Source organism: Helianthus annuus, chromosome 17 (genome assembly GCF_002127325.2).
Source record: "Helianthus annuus cultivar XRQ/B chromosome 17, HanXRQr2.0-SUNRISE, whole genome shotgun sequence".
Taxonomy (NCBI): domain Eukaryota; kingdom Viridiplantae; phylum Streptophyta; class Magnoliopsida; order Asterales; family Asteraceae; genus Helianthus; species Helianthus annuus.
Genome location: NC_035449.2, coordinates 16,803,424 through 16,824,795, shown reverse-complemented (window position 1 = coordinate 16,824,795; position 21,372 = coordinate 16,803,424). Strand labels below are relative to the sequence as shown.

At 33.7% G+C, this 21,372-nt stretch overlaps 2 protein-coding genes across 2 annotated transcripts; one reads left to right on the top strand and one right to left on the bottom strand.

Annotated features, from left to right (window-relative positions):
- Positions 1 to 1,164: 1,164 nt before the first annotated feature.
- Positions 1,165 to 7,925, bottom strand: LOC110926203 (mannosyl-oligosaccharide glucosidase GCS1). Its single transcript, XM_022169957.2, has 22 exons — positions 7,472 to 7,925; positions 7,313 to 7,386; positions 6,198 to 6,449; positions 5,919 to 6,087; positions 5,739 to 5,825; positions 5,553 to 5,621; positions 5,367 to 5,463; positions 5,181 to 5,263; positions 4,946 to 5,053; positions 4,174 to 4,295; positions 3,976 to 4,083; positions 3,828 to 3,901; positions 3,625 to 3,750; positions 2,823 to 2,893; positions 2,578 to 2,727; positions 2,445 to 2,495; positions 2,307 to 2,363; positions 2,052 to 2,204; positions 1,869 to 1,960; positions 1,652 to 1,761; positions 1,517 to 1,580; positions 1,165 to 1,435 (listed from the first exon to the last, which is right to left on the bottom strand). The coding sequence occupies exons 1-22, from the start codon at positions 7,766 to 7,768 to the stop codon at positions 1,291 to 1,293; spliced, it is 2,559 nt and encodes an 852-aa protein (XP_022025649.1). The 5' UTR covers positions 7,769 to 7,925; the 3' UTR covers positions 1,165 to 1,290.
- Positions 7,926 to 13,748: 5,823 nt separating this feature from the next.
- LOC110921751 (aldehyde oxidase GLOX) lies at positions 13,749 to 15,574 on the top strand. Its single transcript, XM_022166099.2, has one exon. The coding sequence runs from the start codon at positions 13,749 to 13,751 to the stop codon at positions 15,417 to 15,419; it is 1,671 nt and encodes a 556-aa protein (XP_022021791.1). The 3' UTR covers positions 15,420 to 15,574.
- The last annotated feature ends 5,798 nt before the right edge of the window (positions 15,575 to 21,372 follow it).

The window sequence follows — 21,372 nt, the reverse complement described above, 5'->3', positions numbered from 1 at the left end:
ATAACTGCATAAGGCTTCTGGCTTCATGCGCGTAAAGGAATCCGGCCTGCACAGTTTGGGCTCTATATTTGTGGGCTGTTTGTTGCTTTTCCTTGGCCCACACTTAAACCCCTCTCAACCAAATTACTACTATTTCTTTTGTTCCTTGGCTGGCTCACACGAAGCAGAACGAAGAAAAAAATATATTTTTGTGATCATATAGCTTCTTGTGAAACTCGTTGGTCGTAATATTCGAGTTTTCTAGGACATAATTATAAAACATGTTTTTAACCGACGACCACTATATGAGATTATTTCAACACATAACTCGTTGGTCACACGTCAAGGCTCTGCTCCACTCCACCAATAAGGGAGGACTCTTTTCTCTTATCCACTTCACCGGCAACACGAAAACTCTCCTCCCACTCGTGCGCCGGCTCACTACTAGCTCTTCCATTCTCTCCATCATAATCTACTCCATCCTTAAATCTCTATACATATACACATTATACATTACAAGTTTACATTTTTGTTATACAAACTACACAAATACACCACTGACTTGAGCATCAGAAGATGGTCATGAGACTACGACCTGGAAAATCCTTCGACTTGTTTATCTATGCTGCGGGTATATATAAAGCCCAGGAAAGGCTAGATCTTGTGAATACGAGTCCGAAGCCCAAACACGACAATCTATTGGTGGTATGTGTAATTTGGCCCAACTGAATTTGTATAATTTACTTTCTTTTAAATTGGCGATGGTAAACTGGTAAGTGGGTGAGAAGTTCGTTAAAATCACGAAACGTTGACCTTAGACCTGGCAGTCTCTACTCAGATGTGCAAGTTTGAATAGATTTGGACTCTTGATATAAAGGAATCGGTTGATTTGGGTTAGCTTATCAACATTGAGCAGTCAAGATGGGTAATTATAAAAGTAGCATGCTCCCATTGAATTATCCATCATAAACATCACCCGAGCATCCACCAAGTGTTCGATCACTTGCCTTGGTGAGGCTCGTAATCGTGATTGTCACAGCAGGCAAAGTGTCTTAAATAGAATTACCTTATACGAGTTCAACTGTATTTAACGTTTGTAGGAGAATTATGGCAAAATCTAAAACTGGCCCGTTCTGACTCACCAACCCGACCCGCCCATTTTGCCAGGTTGAGTACCAATGGACATGGACTTAAATTTCAAATATTTTGTGGGCTTTTAAAGTAACAGCTTTCTAAATACCATACAGATTACAGGTCCTGACAACGTGCAACAGATACTAACTTCTATAATGGTCAAAATTGTAACTTAACTTAACATTCACTATATGATTCTGCCATGATTAAAACAACCAGTGAAGTCCAACCAGTAAAAGGGTGTGCGCCTTTTCCATTACCCTTCTTCTGATCATATTGTTCCCATAAATAACCCGTCTGCTTGTAATTCTTCATCACATTTCTGTTGCACAAATAACCCGTATAAGTGTAAATGCTCAGAAATAACTAAGAAACTAGAAACGACAATGGTAAATAAACATACCTAATCAGATTGCCCCTCAACTCATTGTATATTGTCTCAGCTCTTTCTCTATATGGCCCTTCCTCTACAACAGAAAGAATGGTTAAAACCGGTCAACACGGGTTTTGTAAATAACTAATGGAGAAAATTTGATACCTTTTGAATAATGATGCAGTGATGAAAGAATTAAGTAATTCATGTTCATCCAAATCGGGCCTCTCCAATATGGTGGGTCATGCTCTGTATTTCGTTTCATGTACATTGAGCTGCAAAATATTCAAAAATAAATAAATAAATAAATAAATAAAAACAGAAAAAAAACATCAGTGTCAGTTATGCATAACACATGGAATTGGTTGTCTGTTTGTTTCACCTTGTTTTAGAGAGCGAGCGTAATCCATAATTAGTCCAGAGGGTGCTCGTGTTTGAAATAATGTCAAGCTGTTTTTCTAGGATCCATGATTTCTGTATGTCAATTAGCAAATGTGAGATATTTGATAAAATTGTGTAAATGTCATTAGAAAATTATTTTATTTTTTTAGTTGATCGGACTTACGGATGGGATGATTTTCGATATGAAGGGAAAAAGACTAACATATCCAACATGTGGAACCAGTCTCAACACCGGTTGCTCTAAAACTTCTCTGACAAGCTCTAGACTTGGTGGTTGGTTGCCGTTTTTCTCCACTAGTTGCCGTCTTAAACGAACCTATAAATATTTAGTCAACATTGGTCAACATATTTATCATCCTCATATATCTCAAGAACAGCTATTATAAACTGTATACAGCATATGCATGAGACAATTTACCTTTTCTGTGTGATTCCCGTAATCAAAATACGCTCCGTAATCTTCGTCAAAATGCATCTAGAAAACAAACAAAAATTCCGTCAATTATCATACAGAATAAAAAGTAAAGATTGATGCAAGTCTGTAACATGTACAAACCTTGTTAAGAAGATCAAAATCAGCAAGGAGTTCGGCTGTTTCTTTATATGCCTGAAGTATTCCAGAACATTTTTTCGGTTAATTTCGAATTATTTCCGATATTTATCGGTGTGTGTTCTTACGATACCATTACCTTCCAAGATTCCTTTTTATTCCTAAGCTGCTCTGAGATGGAGTGCATGCAATCTGCTGCAAGAAGCATCCAGCATCTAAGATCCAGGTGGCGTTCCTCATCAGTCGGGTGTGATGCGCGTGGATAATCGTCTAAACCGGAAGATAGGGTCTGGAATGCCAAAAAATAAGAAAAATAGTTGGTTTAAATGTTTAATGCTATAAAATGTAACAATTATTAAATAGAAATGTGAATGAGAATATAACCTTTGGATTTAGTTCAAAAATGGTCTGACTCTCTTTTCTTCCATGCCAATAATAGCTACTTGTATACTTGCCTGTCAGTTAAGAGTTTGATTTGTAAGGCTTAAATTATAAATTAAGTTAATTATGGAGATGGTCCCTCTACTTAAAATATATAGTTAATTATATAAATAAATGGCCCTATAAGAGTAAAATAGTCATTTCAACCTAATTTAACAAAAAATTGACATTTGTAAAGGGGTGTGAATTTTTGATACGACACGAAATTCGCGGGTTAGGGTTTAGTCTAAATGGGTTTAGGTCAGTTTCAGATTGAACCTGCGAACCCGTTTAGCTAAACCGGTCAGTTTCAGGTCAACCTGGTCAGGTTGATCCGTTTAACCCATTTATATTATATTATATTTTTCACAATATGTTTTATGTCATAAATTAAACTGAGTGTGTATTTTATGCAATAACTATAACTTAAAAAGAGAAATTGACATAAGCTTTTATAATTTAAACGTGATCGTTTTATATACATTGTGTTTTTTTAGTAAATTTTAATTTTAATATATTAACCTGCAGAAAAAAGATTATAAATAATAAAAACTGGTTGAACGGGTCGTGTTCGGGTCAACCTGCGAATACTCGGGTCGTGTTGGACTGTTGGGGCATATATATGACATGATTTTCGGGTTCAGGTCGGGTTGAACCCACGAACATGACCTGTTTAGTGTTAGACTTAGATCCCAACATTATCACTAAATTGAAAATTTCGTATCAGATATAAATAACATGTTTAACGATATTAAGTACATGTTACCTGATTGGGTGGTATTAAACCATTGAAACCATGCTTCTAAACGACCAAAAGATCGTTCAAAGAAAGCAGACATCTCCTTGTTTTCCGTAGCAGAAAATTGGTTTCTCTTCATACCACAAACCAGATCTGAAAAACATGATTAGTATAAATAACATTAAAAAAATTCTAAAAAATGAAAAAAGAAAAAAAAAAAAAAACTTTACCTTGTAGGACTAAAAATAACGTTGGTGGATTTCCATTACTTGGGCGTTGAACAACAAATTCTTCAGGCACCTTGCTGCAAATACACGGAAATCAATTATTTCAGGGAAACTAAACATACATAAGTCCCGATTCATAATTTAATATTACCTTAAAGCTTCAGCTCCTAAAATTTGCTCTCGTGGAATCCAACCATCGATGTTCATAAGATCTAACCAATGTCCGATAATATCCATGGAAATATGTGTGTCCCATCGCCTATGCATATTCACATATAAGAATATCATAATATTTAGAATAAAAATGACATAAAAAGAAATTCGGAAGGCGAACATGTATCAAACAAACCATATTAATAGTTGATGAAAACCCTCATCCCATAAGAATCCTCTTGGAAAAAAAGGGCGGCTTGGAACAGCAGTATACAGCTCAGCCGGCCAGTATAATATAGAATCACCATCAGATCGATGCTGCATTACACATAAATTATCGACTCAGTTGCATCCATTAGCAATAAAGATATTAATCTTATTACAGAAATAGAAAACTGGCGAATGTAATACATGTATTACTTCAAAACTGTATGGCAAAATACTCAGATCTGTGCTATATATAATGTTGAAAAAGAGTAAAATGTCATTTTCGTCCCTTAGGTTTGGCCAGTTTTGCGTCTGTCATCCAAAGGTTTGTTTTCCGCATCTGGATCCAAAAGGTTTGAAATCTTGCCATTTTCATCCAGCTCGTTAATTCCATCCATTTTTCTCCGTTAAGCCAGGGGTATTTTCGTCTTGTTTGTTAACTTAAAAGGCAATTCAGTCTTTTTCATCGGTATTTGGTCTTTTTACATAAAGAGAAAAAGACCGAATTGCCCTTTAAATTAATAAAAAAGACGGAAATACCCCCGACTTAACGAAGAAAAAATGAATGGAGATAACGAGCCGGATGAAAATAGCAAGATTTTAAACTTTTGGATCCAGATGCGGAAAAACAAACCTTTGGACGAAAGTCGCAAAACTGGCTCAGGGATAAAAATGACATTTTACTCGTTGAAAAATACGGGACTGTATGTGAATATGTGATAAGAATACAGTATTAAAATATTCAGATTCATGAAAATTACCTTAGAGGGTTGTGGAAACAATATTTTTGATTGGCCATAGAAGTACCCGATTCCACCTAACAAATTTCCAATAGCAGCCTTACCAACTTCCACAGATTCTAAATCAAGCTACAAATAACACTAGATTAACGGCTTGCTAAAAACAGAAAGTAGACATCAAATGTTGATAAAAATAAACTAAAAGCGAAAAAAGACAGTATGGAAGATTGGAACAGAAGCTTTTCATAAGGGACACCTTGTCAGACGGATTAAAGATTTTCTTGAATTTATCATCGAATTCATTTTCCTTCTTATGAAGTTGACTAGTCAATGATGTACCTACATATATGAAAGAGATACAAAAAACATGAAACTATTATATCCTGCCAAGACAAATAATAATACCCAATCGGTGATTATATTTTACAACACAAAAAATCACCTGTGAGGCTGTTGACACGTTCTTCGACTTTATCATTATCAATATCGGTTCCAGTTACAAAAGCAATGTCTGCTTTAAAAGGCGTTCGAGCAGTGATCTACTAAGATAAAAAGGAAAAGGCTGACATTTGTCTGGTGCTGATAGTAGTGCCCATAAAAACAGGTATTTAATTAATGAAAACCAAACCTGATAAACGAAAATGTTGGGAGAATCATCAGATGTGTCTGGAAGCTCTAAATGACCAAAGTTTCTTACCTATTGAAACACAAGGAACCCAATTTTATCACTAACAGACCCAGAACCAGAACCAGAACATTTACACATTATTTACAAGCAAACAATATAATCTAAGGTTAAATGTTAGCATGTTACTTGTAGGCCGAGAATTCCTTGAACCAGATCAGAGAGATTGTGAATGTGAGGCGTCTTCAAACCAATATGGTGGACTTCAAAATCATCCTGTAAACGTTTGAACAGTTTTCATTCCGCTTAACAATTTCTTAAAGATATAAAGGGTTAGCAACAAAAACTAGACACGTTTCATGATATTACCGTTGATTTTAAATGTATCTCCCAGTCACCAACATCAGCTCGTGATCCAAATGCCAATAGAGACTTCTCATCTATATCCGATACGCTTCTACCCAGTCTGAGCGTATTTTGGCCCTCATCAGCCACATAAAAGAAAAGATGTGCAGCATCTGGCATACCTTCAATTAATCTGAAATTTAAAAAATAAAAATAAACCATGACAATACAGTGTGAGTATATCATCTACATTAGCTCATGCTAACGGAAAATAACTTCACGGAAAACACAAAAGGCGTGTACTTTTCGTATTGCACTCCAACTTGAACAGCCCAGTCTCCTCCATAGCCGCTACCATTTCCTTTAGATTTCAAGAAGCTCGTCGTCAATGTCATTCCGTGATCAATTATAACCTGATGTCCATAATCTCTCCCATTATGTTTATTCCAACCATACGTTTGAAGGTCGTCTGCATCTTGACAGACATGTCTCATAAAATATCGACCGTCTTTTATACCAAGCCACATCAGTCCAGCAACCAATGATTCTGGAGCCCTGGCAAGTAATCATACATATAAAACTTGTTTCCCAGAGTTAATTTAACAGCAAATTACACTACAGGATCCAGCAGAATTAAGGCTGAAATGAACCGAACGTTCAGCGAACAGTTCGTGAACCGTTCGGCGGGAAGTTTGTTTATGTTCGTTCGATTAGCTTAACGAACGAACACGAACAAAAAGTTTCGTTTGGTTAGCTTAGCGAACGAACACAAACACAAGTCTCGTTCGTTGACTGCGTTCGTGAACATTTGGTAATATGTTTGGTTACGTTCGTTCACGTTCATTCGTGTTCGTTTGATTATATTAAAAATATAATAAATAATAAACCTTTTATCTAAACATAAACTTGAAACCCTATTATTTTCTAAGTTAGATAAAATTTGGACATTCTAAGACATTTTTTGGGATAATTATGTCCAAGTTAGTTAAACTTTGAATAATTATGTCTAATTAGTTAAACCTGATTCATCGTTTGGTGGTTGTAGTAGACTTCTTGTGTTTTGATTTATCATTTGATATTTGTTTTTAACTACTTATGTCCAATGTTTAAAGATAACAATGTTTTTATTTTTTTTTTTATTTTCAAGTTAAATGTTCGTTTACGTTCGTTTTTATTTGCTTGCATTCGTTTGTGTTCGAGACCAGTGTTCACGAACTGTTCGTGAACAACTGAATTTCCCTAACGAACACGAACATAAACTTATGTTCGGTATACGTTCGTGAACAGTTCGCGAACATGTTAATTTCCTTAACGAACGAGAACACGAACATGGCCTTGTTCGTGTTCTTTCGGTTCATTTACAGCCCTAAGCAGAATCAATAACTGAAGTTTAAACTTGTAGGATACTCTATAATTACCTTGCTCGGACGCCAAAATAGACGTGAGGGCGATAAGTTCCCCAATATAAGCTCTCCTTATGGTCACCTTGAAACTGAAAACAATCACACAATCAATCAACCAATCAAATTAACAGATTTGTAACAGATTTTGAAAAATTACCAAATAACCTAACTTACAATCTCAAGGTCCATGATTTTGGGAGCAGGAAAGGGCGTGATAACCCTAGGCAATGGATGATCTGCATCGGTGAACTGAACGGAACGGAAGACGAAGAGTAGGGCGACTAATGAGGTTAGAATAATAAACCCTAGAAGAGCGAAATTAACATCTAGTATGCGAAGTTGATCTTTGCCTCTTTCCTTACGTAAACCCTTGCGGTTACGAAGTTCGCGATGATCGTCTGTAGTGGTGGTGGTGGTGGTTGATGGTTTGATTCTGTTTCTAGCTGTTTTCCGGCCATCTCCTCCGCTCATGTTTCCGGTGATGTGAAATTCATCCAGGAGCGGCAGCCGGAGCTGGGAAAAAGGGAGTTACGAGGTAGAATTTGGAACCACTGGAAGTCAACAGATCACTGGGCTGTTTGTTCAGCTATTGTGTTCTGACCGGTTAGGCACTAGTGTGTTTGGGATTGCTTTGTCAACTGTGGTTATTCTTTTTTAAATTATATTCAAATAGGAGAAAATTTTGCATCGAAATAGTTGGTAAACGGGCAACAAGCTACGCCGCTACCCCTTTTTGAATAGAAAAACTAAGCCTTTTAAAAACTACGTTCATAGATCTCGGGGTCATAACATTACTATGCATGACCCTTTGAACTCGACTAAGTAGATTTTTAAATTGGAAAAAATCTTGAGTGTTTGGTAAAAAATTAATAAAAACTGATTTTTACGTTTTATAGAGATAAAAACGAGATAATTCAAAAGTAGGTCACTCCTTGCTGCAGGAAAATGTGATAATCTAAAAACTGATTTTTTAAGTTTTTCACTTATTTATTTTTTAAACTAGTAGGGTGCCCGCGCGATGCGACGGGGGCGACACTTTGCATTGCAACACTCGTTTCTGGTAGTTTTCTTATTCGTAAAATATTTATGATAACATTATTGTGGTGGATATATGTCATAAGTTTACACATATGTAAAAGTTTTGTTCTTTTATAAAAAAATAATAAACAAAAGACAAAAAATATTGTTTTTTTTGTATAAAAATTAATAATCAAAAGACAAAAAATAAAAGATAGGTTGTTATAATTGTAAAGTTTGTTTATTTTATTGGTTAAATTATAAAGTATAATTTTATTCTTTAAAGTTCATAACTTTTTATAAATATCCACATAGTACTCATCCAATAAACTTTTAAGTTTAAAATTTTCGTTTTTATAAAAATAAAAAATAGTATTTGACTCGTAAGTACGTTTTAGAGCTTTAACTTAAATTGTTAAATTTCGGGTTTTTACAAATATAAAAAATTTATATCTTTTATAAGATTTCATAAACTGTTTGTATAAAAAATAGGATGATAAGAGTTTATATCTTTATTAACTTTATATCATACTAAGTTCAAATTTTTAGTTCCTAACTAATCTTATCTATATGAGTCTACTTTTAACTAATAATCCCTAAAAATAATGCAACACAATCTACTACTATGTATCTAGTCAAGTTGGTAAATAATTATTTTAGAACTGACTAATATTATCTATAACAATATAGTTGAACTTATAATTCCTAAAAATTTGGAACCCAGTTTAGAATTTATCTAGTAAAGATTGTAAATTTCTGGAGTATTTTATTTATAATACTTGTTATAAAAATGTTTATAAAATAATAATTTTTTATTAACTTTATATCATAGTAAGTTCAGTTTTTTAGTTTAGCTTTAAAGTTTATTACTTTATTAATTTTAAATTAAAAAATGCAAATTATTAGATTAATATCCAAGAATAACTGCAATAATTTTTTTTTATTAGTTGACTTATAATTCCTAAAATTTTGGGACATAGTTTACTATTTATCTACTAAATATCGTAAATTAGTATTAAATAATTCCTAAAATTTTGGAATATAGTTTACTATATATCTACTAATCCGTAAATTAGTATTAAATAATTCCTAAAATTTTGGAACATAGTTTATCTTCTATCTACTAAATATCAAAGTTTTGTTTTGTTATAAAAATTAATAATAAATAAAGTATAGAAAAACTGTTTTAAACATGTAAAGATTCGTTTGTTAATAAAAAATACTAAACAAATGACAAAAAATAAAAAATAAGTTGCTATCGTTATAAAGTAAGTTTATTTTGTTGGTGAAATGATAAAGTTTATAATTTTATTGTTTAAAGTCCATAACTTTTTTAAATATCCACATCATACTCATCCAATAAACTTTAATTTTAAAATTTTCGTTTTTGAAAAAGTAAAAAGTAAAAAATAGTAGGTGACTTGTAGGTACGTTTTAAACACCTTTAACTAATGTTAAATTTCATTTTTATAAATATTTAAAAAATCATATTTTTATAAAACAGTTTTTATAAAAAAAAATAGGATGTAAAAGTTTATATCTTTATTAACATTATCTTTTTATTTAAGAAATACAAATTATTCGAAAAATATATAATATTATATAATTATTTTTTCATATCTCGTGTCGTCCAACAGTTTTTTTTTTATAGAAGGCACTAATGGATATATACGAAATCCTCGTGGAACATGACTGTTAAATTGAATAAGTTTAGTGTGCTTTGTAAATACAATCTTGAATTTACTCCAAACCAAGAGGTAGTTTTCATGTTTTGGCCATTCTTGGTAATCAAATTTATCTCTTTGGAAATGATCAAGTACGAACATGTAAATTATATAATACGAACATGATTAAGTACTAAAGTATATTAGTTCAATCGAGATGTAAATTATAAGTGTAATAAAATAACACAAAACATAAACTTCAAATATAAAATAAACTTTATTATTCATGGGATAGTCTATATCAAACAAAAACAACTGAAAATGAAAAAAACATAAAAACACTTGATATATTTCATCTAAAATCTCTTCTTTTTTTATCCGTTTTTCTTGTTTGTGCTCGAATCAGCAGTATCATCTAATTCATCTTCTTTCTTATCGTCCTCAGAATCATCTAAATTTATAACCTCGACCCATTTCCATTCAGAGAGTCTCTTAGATCTTTTCTTTTGATTTTCATACGTCCGATCCTTAAAAAAACAAAAATTTAATAAAAAAGTTAAAAAATGATTAAATAAATTTAAAAAAAATAACAAATATTGAATAAAAAAATTTAAAAAAGATTAAATAAATTTTAAAATTACCTCTTCACTAAATTGACGTTGAAGCTTAGACTTGTATGGACTGAACATTGCACCATAAGAAATAATTTCAACACTATTATCACCATCATCCTACAATAAAACACCAAATAATAACATAACGAACTTGTTAACATGAAAGATTATAAGCGAAAATATTACTTAAAAACTAACAAAAGCTTGTTCGACAACTGGGGTGTTTAAATTGGTGTGTTAAATCTGAAAAATCAAATAAGTTAGTATTCACACAAAAGTAAATAAAAGAAAACAATTATTCATTATTGCGATATAACAAAACTTATCATAGAACCGACCTTAGATTTTTCAATATCGCATGCTTGTTTTTTCGCATCAAGTGAATTCAGAACTGGCTCCATATTTTAAATCTATTTAGCAATAGAATGTAGAATTGTGACTGTTTGCTATGTATTTATAGTAGTCCATTAGGGTTTAGTTTTAGATTGGTCATCCATTTATTTAGGAAGTTTGTTGTGAGTTTTAAGTTTTTAAAATAAGATGCACATATCCTGTTTAGTTTGTTGTGGCATGTTTAATAGGAAGTTTGTTGTGAGTTTTATCTATACTTACTATATTAAACATGCCACAACAAACTGACTCTGTACAAGTAAAATTAGGGAATATTTTAGTTTATTAATGCCGTTCAAAATAAAAAACTTGGGTAAAAAACAAATGTTAATGTACAGTAGCTAGGTAATTGTCAAAGCTGGCTTGGGTAAAAAACAAATGTTGGCTTTAATCAATTGTACATTTACGCATCGGCTATTTGTACTTTATGAACGCACGACGAAACTAAAAAAGACAACTATCGAAACGTTTAAAAAAATGTGCTGATCGTCATGGTACCTTCGGAATTTTTTAAAACATTACGGGTTGTAAGATATCGCAGGAATACATTAAAGAATTAAAGAGGGGGGGGGGAGTGTAACTAATTACCCATAATTATGTTAAATGTCAAGGATTTAAATGTAATAGATTGAGGGACTAAAAAATAATGATGGTTTAAAAGACCACTTTACCCTCATTCTAGGGGTTTATTTATAAATAATGGGGGAAGAAGTTCTTAACTTTTGGGAATCCTTCCCTCATGTATTATAATATAGTATATGTATTATAATATAGTATAGATTATATATACTTGTCAAACACTCAAATAGTTGATTATCTGATTATTGTGATATCAAACAACATAATCAAATCCAAACACTGTTGATTATCTGATTATTGTGATATCAAACAACATAATCAAATCCAAACACTATCTTTCTGCAACACGTTATCTGATTCTGATTATTCAAAACACATAATCTATTTTCAAAACTCAACCCCAAACACCCTCTTAATGGTTTTTGTTTTGCGAGCCAAAATGTCTTCTGTACTAAGGGCTGTTTATTTACCTCTTAATGAGTCTCTTAATGTTTGTTTACCTCTTAATGAGTCTCTTAATGGTTCAAACCTCTTACTGGTTAAACACTTAATGGTTCAGACTGTTTGTTTCGTGAGCAGATATCTGAATGGTTCAGACATTTGCCTTTGAATGATTAAGTTTTATATAGAGTTTGAATGGTTAAGACCTCTAATCTAAATTGGTTAGACATTTGCCTCTGAAGGGTTAAAAGCATTATACTGGCTTTTAGTGGTTCAGACCTCTTACTGGTTCAGTACATAATGGTTCAGACCCTTATTGGTTCAGTACTTAACCATTCAGAAGTTGCCAAACAACCCCTACGTTTGAATGGTTAACACCTTTAATCTGTTTTTTTTTTTTTTTTTTTTGCCTTTAAACGGTTAAGCATTATACTGGGTTTTAATGGTTTAGACTTTTTTACTTTTACTGGTTCAACACTTAATAGTTCAGACCTTTTACTAGTTTTGCAGTTAGGTATTCAGAAGTTGCTAAGCAGCCAGCCAAAATTTAGCCCTGTGAGTCGATCATTCAATCGGCCCACCACTCGTTCACTCAAAAATTGAAATAAGCCCTGGTTCACGCAGGCTGCAGCTGTTTCTTTTTTGTTTCCGCCAAACTGATTTGTTAATTGGGTTTATTATTTATGGACCATGGGCTTTTCGGATCAGTTATGTTTTTCTCTTTGAGTAATAAAACTTTGTGGGCTTGATAAACAAAAAAAAGAGTGCAACATCTATAGAGTACTCCCCCTCGATATACATTCTTTTCAGGTGAAGGATATCGAACTTTTAAAAAGTAAGTGGTTTTAAGAATAGGCATCTCGAATACAAAGCGAAACTGAAATCTAAAATCTTAACAATAAAAACACCTTATTAGGCAAATAGCACGGAATAAAGCCTCTAGGGGCTTTATTACGTCACGTAAGCGACACGTAATCGGAGGACTTATTGTTAACTTGCATGGTGTGAAATAAAGCCCCATTAATTATATTTTAAAAAATAGTTAAAAAATAAATAAATCTGATTGGTTTGGGTCCCAATTACTCTCCTTTAACGCTCGCCAAGAGCTTGTTGGTTGGGGCAACCATAGCGCCGTGCTATGGCGGACGGTGGTTGGTATTGGGGCGTCACCCAAGATGGTTCGTGCCATTTCCCCACAACAATCACCCTTATACTTTCAGTATCCATCCACATCTTTTTGAGTTTGTCACAAAAATTATCTTTACTATTTTTGTAATAAAATATAGAGTTATGTACTTTCTAACTTACTAGACAATCATATTTTCAGTTTCCATCCACATCTTTTTGAGTTTGTCATAAAATATATCTTTACTTTCTAACTGTGATACAGACACGTCATTTTCTTTCTCCACAACAAATGATTGTGTATTTTTTAGGTTTCTTAATTTCATGATGAATATTTGACTTAATAATAATCTATAATGTTATGGACTTATGGTTGGATTCTAATAAAACTAATTTTGGAGAAGAATATGAGGGTAGATACATGGTTGGATAAATGGTAACATTAGAAGTAACAGTCATACGATTTTAATTAAACACACATTTATTTATGTTTGCAATCATTATTCATTATGTATCACACGTATTGTTAACCTGCCTACAACTCCTCAACCTCACTACTACACAACCAAAAGCACACCAATTTCTCAACAAACATCACTCCTTAATTTCCGAGCACCAAAAATGATCACCAACATTATCCTAGTTATGCTGCTAACATTTGCATCAACAACCACCGAGCCCATAATCCCACAGCCAACATCCGCTGGCATCGATGGCGAGTGGCGGTTGTTACACGAAAACATTGGCATATCCCCTATGCACATGCAACTCCTACACAACGACAAAGTGGTCATGTTTGATAGGACCGACGCGGGTCCTTCGAACATATCACTTCCTTTTCACCGTTGTCGACATGACCCTTTCGATTATATGCTCCCTAAAGACTGCACTGCTCACTCCATCCTCTATGATATATGGGACAACACGTTTCGTCCACTATCGCTACGAACCGATACATGGTGCTCATCCGGCGCAGTTCTAGCCGATGGGACCTTGGTCCAGACCGGTGGGTACAATGATGGGGACCATAATGTCCGAACACTGGTTCCATGCGACGATGGAACCTGTGACTGGGTTGAATCCACTGGGTACCTAACGGAACCCAGATGGTTTTCAACCAATCAGTTATTACCCGATGGACGGGTAATTATCGTTGGGGGGAGACTACAATTTAGCTACGAGTTTTATCCCACGGGTTCGATTTCTTTCTATAATTCTTCTTCTTTCTTGGTAGATTTCCTTAAGAATACAAGTGATGGGGTGCGCGAGAACAACTTCTACCCATTTGTGCATTTGTTACCCGATGGAAACTTATTTATGTTTGTGAACGTTCGGTCTGTGGTGATTGATTACAAGCAAAACAAGGTGGTCAAGCACCTTCCACCCATTCCGGGGGACGATCCACGAAACTATCCAAACTCGGGCTCATCGGTTTTGCTTCCTTTAGACGAAAACACATTGGTTGAACCCGAAGTGATGGTTTGCGGCGGTGCACCACGCCACGCCTTCTTGGATATCAAACGGGACCATATATTCGCTCGTGCGGTTCCTACGTGCGGACGGATCAAACCGATGGATGAGAATCCGAGTTGGGAGATGGAGAGCATGCCGATAGCGCGGGTGATGGGTGATATGGTAATTCTACCCAATGGCGATGTGATCATCATCAACGGTGCAGAGTCGGGTACAGCCGGATGGAACAATGCGCGTGACCCAGTGACCCGGCCCGTTATTTACCACCCAAACGGGCCTCCAAACACCCGATTTTCGGTTATGCAACCGGGCTCTAGGCCTAGACTTTATAACTCGGGTGCTATTTTAGTAACCGACGGACGGGTTCTAGTATCTGGAAGTAACCCGAACCCGTTTTATAACTTCTCAAACGTCGAATACCCTACGGAGCTAAGTTTGGAAGCCTTTTTACCACCTTATTTAGCTAGAGAAAATGATGCCATACGACCCGAAATTGTGAGCTTGGATGGTGAAGTTATGGAGTACAAGAAACCATTAATTGTGACATTTACAGTGTTGAAGTATCTAAAGTTGTCAAGGGTAACAGTAAGGATTATTGCACCATCCTTTACAACACATTCATTGGGAATGAATCAAAGAATGGTGGTGTTAAAAGAAGTTGGAAATGTGTCATTTGTAAATGGGTCGTTTATGCAGACTTATTACAATATTGAGGTGGTTGGGCCATCAACGGCTGAGATTGCACCACCGGGATATTACTTATTTTATGTGATCCATGCAGGTATACCTAGTCCTGGCATGTGGGTAAAACTTCAATAAGAAATTACCATCATGCCCTTTATCTAGAGAGGTATTCTTTCATCTTCATGTTTTGTCATAGTGAAAAAGGTTCTCTAACAAGATGATTGTTTGGGTTTTATAATGTTTAAACTTAAAAGTTAAAAACATCTCATGAATGTTTGTTTACCTTGGTAATTTGAGCAAAAACAAAGGTTTGTTTTGTCAATTTAAGAAACAAACGTCTTATGATTACATCAATTTGTTTTAATGATTACAAGTAATCTGTATATAAAAACTAGTACACTATATGCATATGTCTTGATAAGTTTTAGATATCAAAACATTTTGAATAGTAACATATGAGAAAGTTTAGACGAGTAGATCAACCGTTATAACAACTAACGTCTAAAACTAGTGTGTATGAAATTATATATTCATGGTCAGATTGTTGTTCCATGGGCCAATTGCTCAAACATGATACCAATATAACCACTAAATCGACGGTAGACTAGCTTATCATTCAGTTGGTTTCGCGCAAAAACCTCAAGGAATTGCCAAATCAATATAACATTCAGGCAATTGCGTGGATTAACTGAGATATAGCATATGAGAGCATTCATATTGGAATCCTCATCTTGTTCACCCATATAATTTAACTAAAAAATACATTTATCCTTACAGCTTGTTCACCTTTTGAAAACCCCCTACATCTAGAGGTGTACAAATCGTTTTTTTTAACCGATCCGATTTTTAACAGAACCGGTTTTTTTATCCAAAACAAAAATCGGTTTTTTATAACCGGTTTCGGTTATTAACCGGTTTTTCAAACCCAAAACAGTAACCGTTCTAACCGGTTTGGATCGGTTTTTAAACCGGTTGCCAAGATCAAGAATAGTAACTGGTCACAAACCGCCAATTTGGTTCGGTCCTAAAACCAGTTAAAAAAAACCGGTTCGGTTTTTTTTCCGGTTACAGTTCTAAAACTGGTTTTTATTACACCTTTACCTACATCTTTATCAATCTCTATTTAATTCAATAATATTTTTTATTCTTTATTATTATATATTCTCTTTCTTCCACTAACAATCACTCACAAAAAAAATTTATTTACTAGATATAAGGAGTGAATAGTAATTCCATATAGCTGTTACCCATGATCTAGTTTAACCCGGATCTAGTACAGAGATGAGCCAAGGGCCCAAGACTGGCCTGTTTTACTTCAAATATCCTAGTCTCCATCAAAATTTAGCATAACCAGTGGCGGACCTAGAAAAAAATTTCATGGAGTGCGTAATTTTTAGGATTGTTTGTCTAACACTATATAACATTTTATCTCAATACGGTTCGGATTAGTTCGGGTCAGGTCGGGTCATATATTCTCTATGAGTTTTCGTTTTATAAAATCTGACCATAACTAATATATTTTTATTATCAATACATTTATATGAAAGTTTTTAACGGGGTGGAAATTTTTGGGATTGTTTGTCTAACACTATATAATATTTTATCTCGATACGGTTCAGATCGATTCAAATAAATTCAGGTCGGGTCATATATATAGTCTCTATGAGTTTTCATTTTATAATTAAATAAAATACGATATTTCATATAATAATTAAATTCATTGACAAGCTCAGCTTATGAAACAAAAATGGTTTCACAAATAAACGAAAAAATAATTAATATCATTGTAAAATAAATATTTAATAAAAATAAGCTAGAATGGGAAATAAGCCAAATTTAGATGTCTTGTCACTCTTCTATCTTTCTTACCGTAGACCAAACAATGATTAAAAAAAAAAGATTATACTTTAAATATATTACAACTTTACCATCTTCTTCACCTCACACTTTATACTTACCTGCTACAAGTCATCGCCGGCCGGAAAATGCAATGCTATTAATATTCACTATTGTCTCACTTTCAACACTCAATATGGTTCAACGAGTTTAAGGGGTGCGACTGCAAAATTTTAAGGGGTGCGCTTGGGATTTTTACACTCGTATTACACTAAAAATACAAATTTTAAGGGGGGCGGCCGCCCACCCACGGCATACAGTAGGTCCGCCCAGGAGCATAACTAGTAAAATTTTCCCACGTATAGCGGCATGTATTTTGTTGGTATCGATTTGATTTATTACAATACTAGGTTAGAACCCCGTGTCTTACACGGGTTGAATAAATGTAATTTTATATACTAAATTAAAACAATTATTATTTAAAAATCTCGTTTATTACACGGGTTGAACAAATGTAATTTTATATATTAAATAAGAAAAAATTATATCTCTAAGAACCGCGTATATTGTACTGAATAAATGTAATTTTATATACCAAATAATAAAAACTCGTGTGTTGTACGGGTTGAATAAATCTAATTATATATACTAAATAATAAAAAAAGTTATATTTTTAAAAACACTGTGTATTACACGAATTAAATAAATGTAATTTTGTAACCTTGTATATTACACGGGTTGGATAAATGTAATTTTATAAACTAAATAATAAAAAAAAATTATATCTTTATAAACCTCGTGTATTATACGGGTTGAATAAATCTAATTATATATACTAAATCATCACCATCATACTCCGTAAATCCCACAAATAGCAAAGCTAAGGTAGGGTGTGAGAAAAGTAAGATGTAGAGGCTGCTTTCAGTAAGACCCCCGACTCGATAGTAGTTTTGCATCAAGCTTTGGACATAAGGCACATAACACTCAGCAATCGGGACAAAGACCGATTAGTGCATGTACCCTTTTGTCTTTCTGCTATCAACGCCACCACATGATGATGATGCATGATTAACCGTCCGCCGCTTTTAACGTTATTTTCACAAATTTAGTGAAATAACGTTAAAATTAGTGCAATTTCACTTTTGCCCTCCAAGCGTCCACACATATATACATTATTAAAAGTTAGATTGGATTATATATGAATTTAAGTGTATAACAAAAAGTCTTTATGAATTTCACGTAGAATTAATTGGAATCCTTTATTAAAAGTAGGTTAGATTATATATGGGCTTATACGTGTGAGTAATTGTGATTATTGAATGGTTGAATATTGAGGGTTTTGAAATGTGAATTTGATTATGGTAGATTATATTTTAGTTTTAAAACTTCTAGAATGATTGAATCAAATAAAAGGATTATGATTTCCTAGAAACAAAAATAACTGAGGTTTTTTTTTCTGGTCATTTTGAACATGAGCAAATAGAACGATAGCATCTTAATAAAAAAATAACTAATTACAAATGTGAAACCCAATAATTTTACTTCTGTCCCATTTGAACAGACAAGATAAGTACAAACTAAATTTAAAAAAAAAATGCAATATGAAAATAAGAGATAGAATAATCGATATTTTTTTTCATAAAATAAGAGATAAGGGTAAACTAAATAAAAATGTGTCAATTTGGTAAATAATAATATTAAGTATGAAAAGGTAGAAAATTACAAATGTAGACATTTTCAATGAATGACACGTGTCCAAAATCAGGTTTCTTTTGTTATATAGTATAGATTCGTATATCAATCAACATCTAAAAAAAACAATTTAATAACATCTAATTCGTTTACATGAATTTTAATTTAGAAGATCAACTTCATAAATTATAACTCCATATATTGAATTGAACATGAACCTTAGTTATAATAAAAAAAAAATATATAAATATCCAAAAGAATTGGTTTTCAATGAAATAGCCAATTACATGATGGCCTAAAGTAAAACGTTGAACATAAGCAAAACGAATTCAAAACAACCGATCTAAGATATTCTTTGTTTTATTTTTGTCGAATAATATAATATTATTTTGTTTTATCTAGGAAATTACCATGCTTATAATCGATATTTTTTTTTTCATAAAATAAGAGATAAGGGTAAACTAAATAAAAAAGTGTCAATTTGATAAATAATAATATTAAGTATGAAAAGGTAGGAAATTACAAATGTAGACATCTTCAATGAATGACACGTATCCAAAATCAGGTTTCTTTTATTATATATATAGATTAATACGCTATCAGTACATGGTATATCAACCAAAAAATAAAGTTATGATATGACCAAAATGATATTGACACGCGTTTTACATAAGTAAAAAAAACGAATATCGGTACCAATACTGGTACTAATGTTGCTCGGTCAACATCGACAGGGCATCGATTTCTAGGACAATATCAGTTTGATTTTTTACGCACCAATACTCAACACTCATTATAGCTTACAATATAGAACATACGTGATTGCTATAGATAACCATTTAATACAATTTTCTTGTTATAACTAAAACGTATCTTAGCATGTTGCAATCATAGTTTTGTCTTATGATAACCTTTATCATCATACTTCAACTAAAGTTAGGATATTATTTTGTCTCACTCACTCATGATTTTGTGCTTGTCGATCACCTAAGCACTTCCTATGGTGTGATAAGGATTGAAATTGAATGAACTTGAGATTGATTAACAATGGTCAAGTTCTATTAACGCTCAAGGAGCTCAATGATTGAATAAGCTCCGAAAGTTCGTTAATGGTGGTTGATAGAGAATTTAGGAGGGAAACTGATTATTATTTCACAAGATGCCCTACATTATTACAACTGTTATTATTTATAACCCAATTCCTAACAACCTTACAACTGTTAACTAACTACCCTTGTAACCGCTTAACTAACTAACAACCTCTACTGCTAACCCAATGTTAACTAATCCCCTGTTGTCCATCCACTGTTATGACTAGCCCTTAACCCCTGTTGATGGATCCACTAATTCCCTCAATCCCCTGTTGATGGATCCACTGATTCGTAACAAACACTCTATCCACTGCCGTCTAAACTACTGATCATTTACCCGTATCAATACCCTACCGATGACTTGATCCTTGACCCCAAGGATCAAAATTTGGAAATTCCTGCATCAGTATCTTAGCATCTTCCCAAGTTGCATTTTCCACACCCTCATGCTTCCACTTAATCAACCATTGTACCAACATTCTATTGAACTTTTTAAGAACCCTAGTGTCCACTACACTTTCAGGTTCCTTAGCAGTGGTTTGCAGCATTCCTTCATTATCCCTTGCTGCTGAATTTGGCTCAAGCCCATAATACTTTTTTAGTAATGATACATGTACTGTAGGATGAATAGCAGACCCTGTTGGTAATTGCAAAGTATACGCCACCTCTCCTACCTTAGACAAGATCAAATATGGTCCAAAATACTTAGCTGCCAACTTTTGATTAGGCCTCTGAGTCACTGACTGCTGTCGGTAGTGTTGTAACTTCAAGTACAGTCTCCTATTTTGAAGCTCCTTTCCGTTCGATGAGCATCAGCCAACTGCTTCATTCTTTGTTGGGACTTCTTCAAATTTTCTTTCAAAATATTAATCATCTCCTCCCTATCATTAAACTTCTATCCACTGCGTCATTATTACTTTCTCCTGGTAAGTATGGTAAATGTATGGGTGGTGGCTGACCATATATGACCTCAAATGGAGTGCACTTGATAGCTGACTGATAAGTGGTATTATACCAATATTCTGCCAAGGGCAACCAATTGGCCCACTCATGTGGTTTTTCAAAACACATGCACCTCAAATAGCTTTCCAAACATCTGTTCAAAACACCTCTGTCTGACCATCTGTTTGAGGATGGCATGAACTAGACATTTTCTGCTCCACCCCTTGCAGTAACATCAATTCTTTCCAAAAATTGCTAATGAACACCTTATCCCTGTCAGACACAATTGATTTAGGATGACCATGTAATCTATATATGTGATCCAAATATAGCTGGGCCACCTCAACTGCAGTAAAAGGATGGTGTAAAGCAATAAAATGAGCACCCTTTCTCAACCTGTCAACTACCACCAAAATGACATCTTTACCCTTTGATTTGGGCAAACCTTCAACAAAATCCATTGCTACATCTTCACATACCCCTTGAGGAACTGGCAAGGGTTGCAACATACCAGAGTAAGCCATTGT

Bases quoted from the DNA above. Each gene is read 5' to 3' on its own strand.
- LOC110921751 (XM_022166099.2), top strand. From the start codon at position 13,749: ATGATCACCAACATTATCCTAGTTATGCTGCTAACATTTGCATCAACA.
- LOC110926203 (XM_022169957.2), bottom strand. From the start codon at position 7,768: ATGAGCGGAGGAGATGGCCGGAAAACAGCTAGAAACAGAATCAAACCA. The intron at 1,762-1,868 runs GTGAAACAAACA...AATATTTTGCAG, and splicing joins CGCTCGCTCTCTAAAACAAG to CTCAATGTACATGAAACGAA. The intron at 1,436-1,516 runs GTATGTTTATTT...TTTGTGCAACAG, and splicing joins TTGAGGGGCAATCTGATTAG to AAATGTGATGAAGAATTACA.